The 14,434-nt window shown below is 36.6% G+C and overlaps 1 protein-coding gene across 9 annotated transcripts in view; it reads left to right on the plus strand.

The window, feature by feature from the left end:
- MME (membrane metalloendopeptidase) overlaps positions 1 to 14,434 on the plus strand; it is a 287,069-nt gene that overhangs the window by 267,501 nt on the left and 5,134 nt on the right. For all 9 annotated transcript variants that reach the window (XM_068546130.1, XM_068546128.1, XM_068546126.1 and 6 more), the window contains 5 exons: positions 2,228 to 2,347; positions 4,089 to 4,222; positions 4,336 to 4,401; positions 7,375 to 7,470; positions 7,814 to 7,890. In XM_068546130.1, the coding sequence (XP_068402231.1) occupies positions 2,228 to 2,347; positions 4,089 to 4,222; positions 4,336 to 4,401; positions 7,375 to 7,470; positions 7,814 to 7,890 (493 nt within the window). The remainder of the gene's footprint in view (positions 1 to 2,227; positions 2,348 to 4,088; positions 4,223 to 4,335; positions 4,402 to 7,374; positions 7,471 to 7,813; positions 7,891 to 14,434) is intronic.

Consider the following 14,434-nt stretch of genomic DNA (forward strand, 5'->3'; position numbering starts at 1 on the left):
CAATCATGAACATAAAAAATGCACAACTAAGCAGTTGGTTGTTATCAGGAGTTGTGATGTCTACTAGTAACAGTGATAAGGCTAATGGGGAAAATCCTCATCATAGACATTTAGCTGACAGAGTAAAAGGAGAAATCATAATTTGCAAAGTTGAGCTTGAAGATTAGTATTTAATATGAGCCATGAAAATCTTATCACTTGCCTGAAGAATGGCATATCAGGGTATAATTAAAGCAACAGGATCTTTACAGTTAATATTTAGTCTTGATAGCACATTTCATAAGAGCATTTTATATAATGGATGGATTTTAATCAAAGTACATAGTGTGGGAGATAGTGTTCACTTTAAGTTAATAAAGTAGTGCACATAATTTTTGTACTTCAAGCTAAAAATAATTTCTTGGCACTGTTGATAGCTCAGGCAGCTACATGTGAGGTATAACGTTCATCAAAATTCTCCAAGGACAAAAGTATTTTTTTTGTAATTTTGTCATTTTGAATGTTATGGCAACTTTCCAGATTTTTTTTAAAGATCTGGAAAGCACTTAAATTGCCCAGTGTATTTTAAAGTCTCCTCTGTAAATATCTAATATTTATCCCTGAAACCCTTGTAAGGTTATGTCATACTCACCCCACCTGAATGACAAAGAAACAACATTTGCTACTCTGTATTAGCTAGGTCTTAAATTTCTTAAGGTCAGGGCCTTTCTCTTGTACTCTTGATATCCCATGTAGCAATGGCCCGGGGCTTTGCATGCATAGTAGGTGTTGAAACTAATGATTTTTTTTTCAATTATAGAACATAATGCTTCAGTGGATACTAGAATTGTAGAACATGAAAGATAAAATTACAAAACCATGGACGTTATGAGGGAAGGGGAGAGTACGGGGGAGGCGGAGAAATAGAAGACCATAGAGACAAAGGCCAGGAAGAAGAGGCTGTATTTAGTTAGGGAGCAATGATAAGCCATCAAAGGTGTTTTAGCAGAGGAGAGATAATGACTACAGTGGCACTTTAATTGGCAGACAAGATAGGTTAGATTTAGGATAGATTGTAGTAGGGTGGAACTGGAAGTAAGAAGACTGGTTAGGAAATTAAGTTCTTGAGGCAAGGAATGAGGGTGTGAACTAGGAAGGTGGCAGTAGGACTGATAGGAGGAGATAAACAGAAGAGATGCTACTGGAAAGAAGGTACATGACCTGATCTTTTCCTAAATAGATCATATGAGACTTTGTAAAAGAAAGGAGACATCGAAGATAGATAGAAAAATGTTCAGTCTGGGTGATTGAGACCCTTCACACGCTATTAGCAGAAATAATAAAGTCAGAGTGATGGCTTCGAAGGGAAAATGATGGGTTTGATGTTTGACACATGAAATTTAAATAGTGTGAGACACCTAAGTGTGGAAAGTTAGCAAGTTAAGACAGATGTCAGGGTAGACATAAAAATTACAGTTTTTTTATTTGCAAAATCTTTAGGACATCGTAGGAAATTCACTCATTCAGTCATTCATTCATCATCATGGATTATTCATTTATTCAACACATTTCCTGAGCACCTGTTATGTTCCAGGCACCATTCAGTTTCAGGTGCTGGAGATAATGAACTGAGAATTCAAATGGACTCAAAAACAAACAAACACATGTATGTACAAACAAATCTCTGCTCTCAAAGAGCTAATATTTGAGGTGCCATGGGGACAGACAAGAAAAAGAAGGACCAAACAACCATAAATAAATAAATAAACAGTCATACATGCCTTGATGAAAATAAATAAGGGTGGTGTAATTGGGGGATACTTCCGATTGAGTGGCTCTGTTTATTTACTAAGCTATTGTAGATGGATAAAATATTAGACACATTAAAAGTAATACTTCCATTATTAAGTAACTATTTCTCCCAAATATTTGCAGTGGGGAAAAGACCTTCTGAATGAAGATGATAATTTTCCTTTGCTCTAAACTCCTTACAGTGGGAAAACAATCTTAATAGATGTTACAAAGTCAATTATGATTATAAATCGCAGATGTGGTGCCACTCTGAGATGAACTCTTCACTGTCATCAACAATAAAAGACCTGCATTTGTTTCTATCACCGAAGATTTTTGTATACAATTAAGTGAAACTGACATACTGGAAAACAGCTCAGCAGGCGAGAAGCCAACCCCAGCCCTGTCATCACAGAATAAAACCACAAGTAGTCTTAACTATCTTCTTTCCTCGTAGTCTTCCCAGCTGGCATTCTGCAGCCCCCGTTCTTCAGTGCCCAGCAGTCTAACTCATTGAACTATGGGGGCATCGGCATGGTCATAGGACACGAAATCACCCATGGCTTCGATGACAATGGTAAAGTGCAACTGATGCTTTTCTTTGGCTGAGATATACCCTAGTAAACCTCATTAAGAGTTATTATAATTTATCAATACAAAAACACATTTATTCATCAGCATATCATTCGTCTAATAATCACCACACTTTTAGTGTTCCTTTTAAATTGTTGCTTAAGAAGATCAGAATTCTCTAATAGTGAGGTTAGCAATGTGTGCTTTTTACTCTGACGAAAGAAAGCAAATATTCACATTGAGAAAACATTGTGATATTTGTCAACACCAATGATAATGTTTGGTCTTATTTCATGATTGTTTATGTCTTATCTCTCTAGACTTTTAGAAGGCAGAGTCCATGTCTTAAAAATCAGATGTAAACTCAGAAAGTAAGGTGCCCACAGGACTTTTAACTGCTTGTGGTCAGAGACTTTTTTTTTTGCTGCATCTTACACCTACTACCTAGGTTCAGGGCCTTGAAAACAGTAGGCAATTAAACGTTTACATGCTGCCCAAAACGCAAAATAGTTTTAGAAATGAAATTTGAGAAGAATGGAAGTAAGGATGTGAAATATGTAAAGAGGTAATAGTTGAAGTTATAACAAAGATCGATTCACAAGTGGAAAGAAAATAACAAGAGAACAGTAGAGGGAAAATAATTAAGCCTTAATCCAACTTTAGAGAGCCAGAGGAAGAAAAGGAGACAAGAAGGACTTAACTAAGCTTCTGTTAACTCAAACTATACAACAAACTTCACAGGTAGGTATTAATACTATTTCCATTTTTCAAACAGAAAAATATAGACGCACATAAGACTTGCTCAAAGTTACAAAACTGGGAATTGGTGGAACCAGGATGTGGGTTCAGGTAGCTTGTCTTTATAGCCCTTTTCTTATTCACTACATCATAGATAACTGTTTAAAAGATAATAAGATCAAGTATCAAACATATGACGTATATAAATGCTGCTAAAGCTCAAAAGGGGAAAGATCAATGTAGTTAAGATTAGCAACGGGGAAGGGTTGGGCAGAAGGGATAGTTAGGGAGTTTAGGATTGACGTGTACAAACTGCTATATTTAAAATGAATAACCAACAAGGACCTACTGTGTAGCACAGGGAATTCTGCTCAGTATTATGTAACAACCTAAATAGGAAAAGAATTTGAAAAAGAATAGGTACATGTATAACTGGATCACTTTGCTGTACACCTGAAGCTATCACAACATTGTTAATCAACTATACTCCAACATAAAATAAAAAGTAAAAAAAAAAAAAAAAAAAATAGCAAGAAAGCTCCAGGAGAAAAGGTGACTTTTTCTTTGTACTTGAAGTATAGCAAAACTATGAGTCTGCAATGTCTAATGAAGGGTTTGAGATATGAAATGAATGCCAGAGTGAAATATTAACATCTTCACAATCTCAAAGCATCAAATTAAACAGATTTGGTTCAGGTGAAAACCATCCGACAGAAGCAGGTCATGATTTCAGGAGTGTTTCTCTGGTGGCCTTGGCTGAGACATCAACAGCCAAGTGGGTGAAATACCTGGATTAATACTAAGACACAACAGCAAAGAGAGTCCCAGCAGCCCGGGTTTCATCAATTCTGGATGAGAAAGCAGAACAGTTTATCTCATCATCTGTCCAGTTTAATGTTCTCTCACATACTGGTATTTCAGTCCTTGCACTTTGAATTAAAGATATCTTACTGTAATTGATTAATTGTAATAAGTTCCCATTTTAGTTAAATAAATATATATTCCAGGCAGAAATTTTAACAAGGATGGAGACCTCGTTGACTGGTGGACTCAACAGTCTGCAAATAATTTTAAAGACCAATCCCAATGCATGGTGTACCAGTATGGAAACTTCTCCTGGGACCTAGCAGGTGGACAGCATGTATGTCATCAGCATTCTCTTGAAAAGTTATATTCAATCTTAAGTGAATTATTGATGCTTTCTTACCAATCCAAACATAGTTAAGGGTCTTTAAGTGTCTTTTTTTTTAACAGCTCAATGGAATTAACACACTAGGAGAAAACATTGCTGATAATGGTGGTATTGGCCAAGCATACAGAGTGAGTAATAATATTTTCTTCCCCTTTTAGTGATTGGAGTGTATATTGATCATATTTAATCATTCATTTAAAGCCTTTTGCAAAAGACATATAATGTAAGCAATAAATGGATGACTAGAAAATGGAAAATTCACAAGGAGAAAGGGGATTGTAAATACACTAACCAGAAGGGGCAATACAGTTGATATGACTGAGCTGAATACCAGTCTCTAAGCGTGGAAGAAGCCAAGCAGAAAAGGAAACACAGAATATTTGAATGATAGAATTGAGATAAGCAAGTTCCACAGAGGAGGCGATATTTTTCTAAGAAGTAACCTCTGAAATAGTTCTTTTAGAAAAGATAGTATATAGAAAGGTTTATTTCAGAGTCATTGATTGATGTACTGAGCATGACCCTCAGTTTCATGGCAGATGAAGCAGTATTTGAGAACAATAATCAACATAAACCACAGGCATAATATTAAACTACAGTCCATTACAATGACAGTGAGGGACTGAAGTGATATGGTCCCAGCATGTGGCCTTGTAATGGTCTAAACCATTAGACTCAGAGGAATGTATTGTTGGAGCATCCCTTAGAATCTCCTTTGGGCTTCCATTCATTCTTAACATTCGACGATACTCTCTGAGGGCTTTACTCTGTGTTTGGCACTTGGTGCTGGAGATCCAGCTTCACACCCTCCATAAAATACGCCATTATTTGATGATTTGAACAAGGATTAAAGATGGTCTAGTGGATACTATGTGCACAGGAGAAAGTAGGGGTTTTCACAAAACAGTGGAGGAATGATGGTCTTGGAAGCAGCAAGAAGTGAGCATGATTTTGAGTTGTTTTCCCAATGCTGAGGTAGCCCACATGTGGGAGAAAAAACAGAGTCTCCTTGAGAGGGTACAGGATACAAGGTGTCCACAGGATAGAATCAGGCTACTGACATAAAGACGGATGGAATGTTCATTGGAGTGGGGGAGGATATAGGGTTATTTGTTCTCCATCGAGATGTTTGGGTTGGAGGGGAGGAGGGAATATCAGAGCAATGCGGGAGAGATGACTGGTGGGGCCTGTGACTTGGCAGTGACCCTGGATGATCAAAGTGTGAGGCTTGGGAGATTAATCTGGCTGCAAAGTTTCCAAAAGAATGAGTTCCAGCCAAGTCCTGGGAGATGGTAGATTACTGCTTCTTTGAATACTTGGAAATTTTTTTACTGGATGCCAGACATTGTGCATTTTACCTTTTTGGGTGGTGGATATTTTTGTTTTCCTCTAAATATTCTTGAGCTTTATTCTAGGATGCCATTAAATTCCTCAGAAATGGCTTGGTCCTTTTAGATCTTGCTTTTACAATTTGTTAGGCATGTCTGGGGTAGTGCTCAGTCTAGGGATAATTATTCTTCACTGCTGAGGCAAGAACCTACAGTGTGAATCTTGAGGTCTTTCGTTCTTGTCTTGCATGATACCAGACATTTTTATCTCTAATCCTTTTCTGTGGTTCCTTCCCTAGCCTTGGGGAGTTTGCTCACATGCATACTCAGGTACTCAGCTGAATACCTGAGGGGCCATTGATCTCTGAGAGTCTCTTTCTCTGCAGCTTTCTCCTCTTCATTACCCTTTCCTTGGTGTCCCTGAATTCTCAGCACCTTCTCCTCACCCTCTCAAGGAGTCCGCCAGGCTCCCACTGGGGTTTCCCACTCTATTTTGTGGCCTGGAAATGCTCAAGTCAAAAAGCTGGGGCAATCGTAAGGCTCCTCCTATTTGTTTACCATCTCCCAGAGATGACTTTCCTTTTTGCCTGATGTCTAGTGTCATGCAAACCATTGTTTAATATATTTTGTCTATCATTTGGTCGTTTCAGTGGGAGGGTAAATTCAGTCCCTGTCACCCCATCTTGCCTGGAAGTGGAAGGCATTGGGCCTTTTAAACTCCATGGTGATTCTAATACCCAACCAGATTGAGAATCACTGCTGTAAAAATTCGGCCAAAGTCTGGGTTAAGGGTACTTGCATGGAGATCCTCATGTAGAACAAGTACAGATTTATAATAATGAAGCAAATTACAATTGTGCAAATATGTTATTATACATGAAATCTTGACCTGTAATGCTCCCTGCTAGATTGTGAGCTCCCTAAGAGGAAGAGGATCAAGTCTTTCCCATATCCCCAGCATCTTTGCACATTACAGACTCAATAAATCTATGTTGATGGCAAGTAAGAAGAAAAGAAATACTTCTTCTGTGTATCTAGTATCACCTTTCTTTGTATTAAACTGAAACTAACACATCTCAGAAAGTTTGTTGTCAATCCCTTTCTTGAGTGTATTTAGTAGAGGAAAACTACATTTTTCAATAGTGTCTATAGATCCTTAAGAATTAAGAAAATTTCCTGATGTTCAAGTAATCTAAATTCCTTCTTCTTAATGCGACTGAGGTTCAATCTATTTTGCCCTGTCTTCAGGGGGCCATAATAATTGCACATCCTTATTCTTAGAATCATAGGGTGCTAGGCCTCTAAGGGCTCTTAAGAGACTCCCTTGACTTTTGTCAGGAATCACTCATATGAAGTCTGGTGTGAGTCTCTTTTGCTGAGAGTAGTAACCAAGCCAAGTACAGCAATTACGGACTCCCTTGGCAATCTTTTCTTCCAACTGGCTAGAATCACCCATCTATATAACAACATTTAGATAAGTTTTTCATCACTATTTAAGTCATCCATTCATTCAGCTAACATTTGCTGATCATCTGACATATGCTAGGCTTTTATCATCTGTTAGTCATTAATCTTGTTCTTTTCAGAGCATTTGTAAGTAAATTCTAGTTTTCTTTCTAATCCATTAAATACTTGTAGGTTACCATAACTAAGTATATTATTATGGTGATTCTGACATAAAAGGTTAATTACTTGGTTACATGATCTTTGCATAGATTTATATATAAATTTGGAAATTATAAACATCATGTTTCTCTTTCATTAACTGCCTAGGCCTATCAAAATTATGTTAAAAAGCATGGTGAAGAAAAATTACTTCCTGGACTTGACCTAAATCACAAACAACTGTTCTTCTTGAATTTTGCCCAGGTATTGTATCCTTCTTGATTGATAGATATGAAAATCATTTTGAGTTATAATTTCATAGTAAGTTAGATATTGCATGCTGAGTTTTCTTGTTTTAATCAATTGTGGCAGAGCATTTGATTGACTAACTTTCATTGTGTGTAACAGACTGTCAGACCATATTAATGATAATTATGTTCCTGGCTGCCTATTATTGAATATTATTTGAAGAGTAATTGGTTGAGGAATGCAGAATTCCGATTTAATTTTTACAATAGGAAGTTTGCTTTTCCTCCAGATTGCCCAAACAAATAATCCTTGATGGAACCTAAGTATGCTGCTTTCTTTTTTCTATTTCTGTCCCTAGGTGTGGTGTGGGACCTACAGGCCAGAGTATGCAGTCAACTCCATTAAAACAGATGTGCACAGTCCAGGCAATTTCAGGTGCGTGGTTATGAATAGCTGTTGAGGTGCTCCAATATTGGCTCCATTATTTCAAATTTAGAGGGTTTTTTCTAACTCTGATTCTGTAAAATTTGGAAATCCAGTACTTTTCTTTTTCCTTCTTTTTTTCTTTTTTCTTTTTGAGGGTCTCCGAAAGGAGTAACAGAACACTTCAGGATAGATGTCATGTTTACACAAGCATAGCCGTGACTGCTCTTATCCTCAGAATGTATGTGACCTAGGCCCAGTGCTTGATGAATTCCAACAAAGATGTCACCTCAGAAGAGTGGCTCTATTTAAAGCTAGCAGAGGCATTTCTAAGAGGCTGCAAAAGGCTTAGGCCTAGAACCAATGAGTAGCTGTTCCAAAGAAAGATTTCCATTCAACACAGAGGGAAACTTTCCAGTAATTAGAGGTCCCAAGCTCTAATAACTTTGGAGCAAAGTTATCCCCAAAGCTCCAGGAGAGAGTACCATGAAGAAGAGGTCAGAGAACAACCTGCTAGGGATGCTGGAGAAAAATTCTGTGCAGAGTGGAAAGTTGAGTTGTAAGATATCTAAAATCCATCCCAAATCAGAAAACGTAAGAGAACACTGGATTGAAAGAGAATCAACCAACCAGCATTTGAATGTCAAATTCTAGACCCCCATGTATCTATTTTAGGACTGAATTCCTAATTCCTACCTCTTCCGCAGGCACTAAAATCTTCATCGCCGATTCACTGATCAACAGCAGCACCCCTCAGGCATGAGTGTGTGAAAAACAAATTAAAATTTTTGTAGGTTTGTTGGAAAACAGAGTTTGAGAACAAAAGAAAACTAATGGGCCAATTTTAAAAGATCTTCCTAAAATAGACATGAACATACTGCCCAGATCATTCACTCCTGAGGAAAAAACTCATGCAATTGTGAAACAATAAAATAGCACATTTAAAATTAAACAATTTACTCAGCTTGTTCTAGTATCATCATCATCATCATTTGGTGTTTGCCTTAACAGTTTTTTCAAAATTCATTCACTCCACAATTGATTATTGTATGCCTATTATATGTATAGTGCAAGCTAAATTTATTCTTGCTAGGATATACAAATTAGCTTCTTTTTCGGTAATGAGCAACGAAAGTCCCTGGATCAATTGTCATTATGGTTTTGTAACTTTTAGTTTTAATTTTTCTTTTCTTTTCTTTTTAAAATTTTTCTTCCAGTTTTATTGAGATAATTAAGATACAGCACTGAATAAATTTAAGAGGTACAGCATAAGGGTTTGGCTTGCATACATCATGAAGTGATGACCATAATAACTTTATTGAGCATCCATCATCTCATATAGATACAACATTAGATGAAAAAAACATTTTTTCTTTGTAATGAGAACTCATAGGTTTTACTCTCTTAACTGTCATGTATAACATACGGCAGTGTTAATTATATGTATCATGTCATACATTACATCCCTGGTACTTATTTATCTTATAACTGGAAGTTTGTACCTTAAGTTTGTACCTTTTGACTACCTTTATCCAATTCCCCTCCTCCCCATCTCCCACCTCTGGTAACCACAAATCTGATAGCTTTTTCTCTAAGTGTATTTGTTTGTTTGTTTGTTTTTGAGTATAATTGACTTACAACACCATGTTAATTCCTGGTGTACAACAGTGATTCAATAGCTTTAATTTTTTAAAGTTGTCTTCTTCCTTACTGAAGTTTCAGAGGTTAAGATCTAACAATCTGAGGATAACAGAGTATTTATAAGCTCACACAAATGACCATAACAATCTAATTTGTCAAAGTTCTGCCCTACATATCCTCAGGAACCAAAGCATATATCCATAAAAAGCCTAGGTGAATTTAAGTAATATTAATATAGTACCTTGTACATCTGGCATCCTCAGAGAACAAGAGGTGGCACATTAATTTTTGACAGCTAACATTTGTCTCTTGAGTATTAACATTTTTATCTTAACCCGTGGATTAAAATTTCTCTGTTTAAAATAACTTTTCTAACTTCCTCCCTTATTAACACAGTATCCTGAAGAAAACCTAAGCTTTCGTTTTTTGATGACAGACTTCTGTTATGACTATTACTTATGGTTTCACTGTTTATTAGGTTAGTGAAAGCCTCAGAAGCTATAACATGTGGAGTTATTTATTCCTACACTACAGAGCCATTAATGGTGATTTTCTTGACTTTTCAGTTTAGTTTTTTATTAGAGTTTTTCTATTTGTTTTTCTCTTCCCTAGTTCTCTTTCTTTTTAAGGTATTGCCTGCATTCAGCTGTGCCATTCCTCCATTCCAATTAGCTCAGAAAACATATCATTATAATTTATGGTAAAAAATGAATGCAAGCTTTGAAGTAAGAAACCCTTGAGTTCCATCAATGGCTCTGCTGTTTATGAGCTATTCCTTAACCTCTGGGTCTCAATTTCTTGATATATAAAGTGAGGATTAAATTATCATGAGAGCTGCTAGGAGGATTAATGTTAATGTATATTAAGTGCCTATTACATATGAAAATTAGTACTTGAATTACTTTTACATGAGAGAGATACGAACAGAATAAGAGTTCCTATGAATAAAGTATATGGATTTTGCAACATTCCATATTTGCTGACAGTTAAGGGCTTTTTTTTTCTTTTTTTCTCATTTCTCATGTCTGCATAGCTCAAAATGTCAGTAACTGATCACTGGTTAAGTGATCATGTAGGTAAATATGTAATTGTTTTCTACCCCCAATTTTAAATTGAGAAAAGTATTTTATTAGAAATATGTGGAATTATTTGTAACTTTTATTTTCTTTGTTCTGGTCCAAAAGATGCCTCTTTGACTATTTTTCATTCATAATAAGAGAAGTATGTGTTGATTTTTTTAAAAGGGTAAATGGAATGCCAACCTTTTGTCAAGGAAATTATTATTTTCTCTGGATGTAAAGGGATTTCCTTGGCAAAAGGTTGAGGTCACATTTAGTTTTGGAAACAGGCTGCTTCCTGGCTGTGCAAAGTAAAACACATTTTTTTAAAGAACCTTAAAAACTAATAGACATTGAGTTGCTATTGAAAAATTGTGCATGGTGGTTTCTGTAGAAACATTTCTGAAACAAAGGGCGATTTTGTAACCTTATGCTTAAATAACCACAGTATCAAAAGCAAAAGGCAAAGTATAACTATAAAGAATCTATAAAACCATATAAAGCTGAATCTATAAAACCATGTTAGGTCTAAGCTATAATTATTTTATTCTTCCTAACTAAAGTTTTTTGTACTTTAAAATAAGCTTCTAAAACTTTAGTATTTAAAGCAAAACCATTTCCCTCTGGTATTCTAGAAATTTAAATGACTTCATTTTGGAAATCCAGCTTCTGTTAGCTGTCTACAGTTGCTTCAGGGAACGGTTGTTATGATAATATTTACTATATGATCTGTAAATGTGTTTCTAAAGTTATTCAGATATAATATTTCTTTTTTTAACATATTTATTGGAGTATAATTGCTTTACAATGGTGTGTTAGTTTCTGCTTTATAACAAAGTGAATCAGCTATACATATACATATATCCCCACATCCCCTCTCTCTTGCGTCTCCCTCCCACCCTCCCTATCCCACCCCTCTAGGTGGTCACAAAGCACCCAGCTGATCTCCCTGTGCTTTGCGGCTGCTTCCCACTAGCTATCTATTTTACATTTGGTAGCGTATATATGTCCATGCCACTCTCTTCACTTCATCCCAGCTTACCCTTCCCCCTCCCCACGTCCTCAAGTCCATTCTCTACGTCTGTGTCTTTATTCCTTTACGGCCCCAGGTTCCTCATAACCATTTTTTTTTTTTATTCCATAAATATGTGTTAGCATACGGTATTTGTTTTTCTCTTTCTGATTTACTTCACTCTGTATGACAGACTCTAGGTCCATCCACCTCACTACAAATAACTCAATTTCATTTCTTTTTATGACTGAGTGATTTTCCATTGTATATATGTGCCACATCTTCTTTATCCATTCATCTGTCGATGGACACTTAGGTTGCTTCCATGTCCTGGCTATTGTAAATAGAGCTGCAGTGAACATTGTGATACATGACTCTTTTTGAATTATGGTTTTCTCAGGGCATATGCCCAGTAATGGGATTGCTGGGTGGTGTGGTAGTTCTATTTTTAGTTTTTTAAGGAACCTCCATACTGTTCTCCATAGTGGCTGTATCAATTTACATTCCCACCAACAGTACAAGAGGGTTCCCTTTTCTCCACACCCTCTCCAGAATTTATTGCTTGTAGATTTTTTGATGATGGCCATTCTGACTGGTGTGAGGTGATACCTCATTGAAGTTTTGATTTGCATTTCTCTAATGATTAGTGTTGTTGAGCATTCTTTCATGAGTTTGTTGGCGATCTGTGTATCTTCTTTGGAGAAATGTCTGTTTAGGTCTTTTGCCCATTTTTGAATTGGGTTGTTTGTTTTTTTGATATTGAGCTGCATGAGCTGCTTATAAATTTTGGAGATTAATCCTCTGTCAGTTGCTTCATTTGCAAATATTTTCTCCCATTCTGAGGGTTGTCTTTTCATCTTGTTTATGGTTTCCTTTGCTGTGCAAAAGCTTTTAAGTTTCATTAGGTCCCATTTGTTTATTTTTGTTTTTATTTCCATTTCTCTAGGAGCTGGGTCAAAAAGGATCTTGCTGTGATATATGTCATAGAGTGTTCTGCCTATGTTTTCCTCTAAGAGTTTTATAGTGTCTGGTCTTACATTTAGGTCTTTAATCCACTTTGAGTTTATTTTTGTGTATGGCATTAGGGAGTGTTCTAATTTCATTCTTTTACATGTAGCTGTCCAGTTTTCCCAGCACCACTTATTGAAGAGACTGTCTTTTCTCCATTGTATATCCTTGCCTCCTTTATCAAAAATAAGGTGACCATAGGTGCGTGGGTTTATCTCTGGGCTTTCTATCCTGTTCCCTTCATCTATATTTCTGTTTTTGTGCCAGTACCATACTGTCTTGACTACTGTAGCTTTGTAGTATAGTCTGAAGTCTGGAAGCCTGATTCCTCCAGCTCCGTTTTCCTTCCTCAAGATTGCTTTGGCTATTCGGGGTCCTTTGTGTTTCCATACAAATTGTGAAATTTTTTGTTCTAGTTCTGTGAAAAATGCCAGTGGTAGTTTGATAGGGATTGCACTGAATCTGTAGATTGCTTTGGATTGTATAGTCATTTTCACAATGTTGATTCTTCTAATCCAAGAACATGGCACGTCTCTCCATCTGTTTGTATCATCTTTAGTTTCCTTCATCAGGGTCTTATAGTTTTCTGCATACAGGTCTTTTGTCTCCTTAGGTAGGCTTATTCCTAGGTATTTTATTCTTTTTGTTGCAATGGTAAATGGGAGTGTTTCCTTAATTTCTCTTTCAGATTTTTCATCATTAGTGTATAGGAATGCAAGAGATTTCTGTGCATTAATTTTGTATCCTGCTACTTTACCAAATTCATTGATTAGCTCTAGGAGTTTTCTGGTAGCATCTTTAGGATTCTCTATGTATAGTATCATGTCATCTGCAAGCAGTGACAGCTTTACTTCTTCTTTACTGATTTGGATTCCTTTTATTTCTTTTTCTTCTCTGATTGCTGTGGCTAAAACTTCCAAAAGTATGTTGAATAATAGTGGTGAGAGTGGACAACCTTGTCTTGTTCCTGATGTTAGAGGAAATGGTTTCAGCTTTTCACCATTGAGAATGATGTTGGCTGTGGGTTTGTCATATACGGCCTTTATTATGTCGGGGTAAGCTCCCTCTATGCCTACTTTCTGGAGAGTTTTTATCATAAATGGGTGTTGAATTTTGTCGAAAGATTTTTCTGCATCTATCGAGATGATCATATGGTTTTTCTCCTTCAGTTTGTTATTATGGTGTATCACATTGATTGATTTGCATATATTGAAGAATCCTTGCATTCCTGGGATAAACCCCACTTGATCATGGTGTATAGATATAATATTTCTGTATAAGATATAAGGGTCTGATCATTTTTTAAAATAAATAAATAAATTTATTTATTTATTTATATTTTTTATTTTTGGCTGCATTGGGTCTTTGTTGCTGTTGTGCAGGCTTTCTCTAGTTGTGGCGAGTGGGGGCTGCTCTTCATTGCGGTGTGCGGGCTGCTTTTCGTTGCGGTGTGCAGGCTTCTCATCATGCTGGCTTCTCTTGTTGTGGAGCACGAGCTCTACACATGTGGTCTTCCATAGTTGTGGCACGAGGGCTCAGTAGCTGTGGCTCATGGGCTCTAGAGCGCAGGCTTAGTAGTTGTGGTGCACAGGCTTAGTTGCTCTGCGGCATGTGGGATCTTCCCGGACTAGGGCTCAAACCCATGTCTCCTGCATTGGCAGGCAGATTCTTACCCACTGCACCACCAGGGAAGTCCCTGATAATTTTTTAAAGTAAGTCCAAATAGACAAAATGATATCAATGTCTGCTACCTAAATAGTAATGGTGCTAATTTAGATACTTATATTGCTTGAGATCATCTTCCAGTCAGAATAAAGGACACTTTATAGAACCTACG

This window comes from Eschrichtius robustus, chromosome 6 (genome assembly GCF_028021215.1).
Source record: "Eschrichtius robustus isolate mEscRob2 chromosome 6, mEscRob2.pri, whole genome shotgun sequence".
NCBI classification, from domain to species: Eukaryota; Metazoa; Chordata; class Mammalia; order Artiodactyla; family Eschrichtiidae; genus Eschrichtius; species Eschrichtius robustus.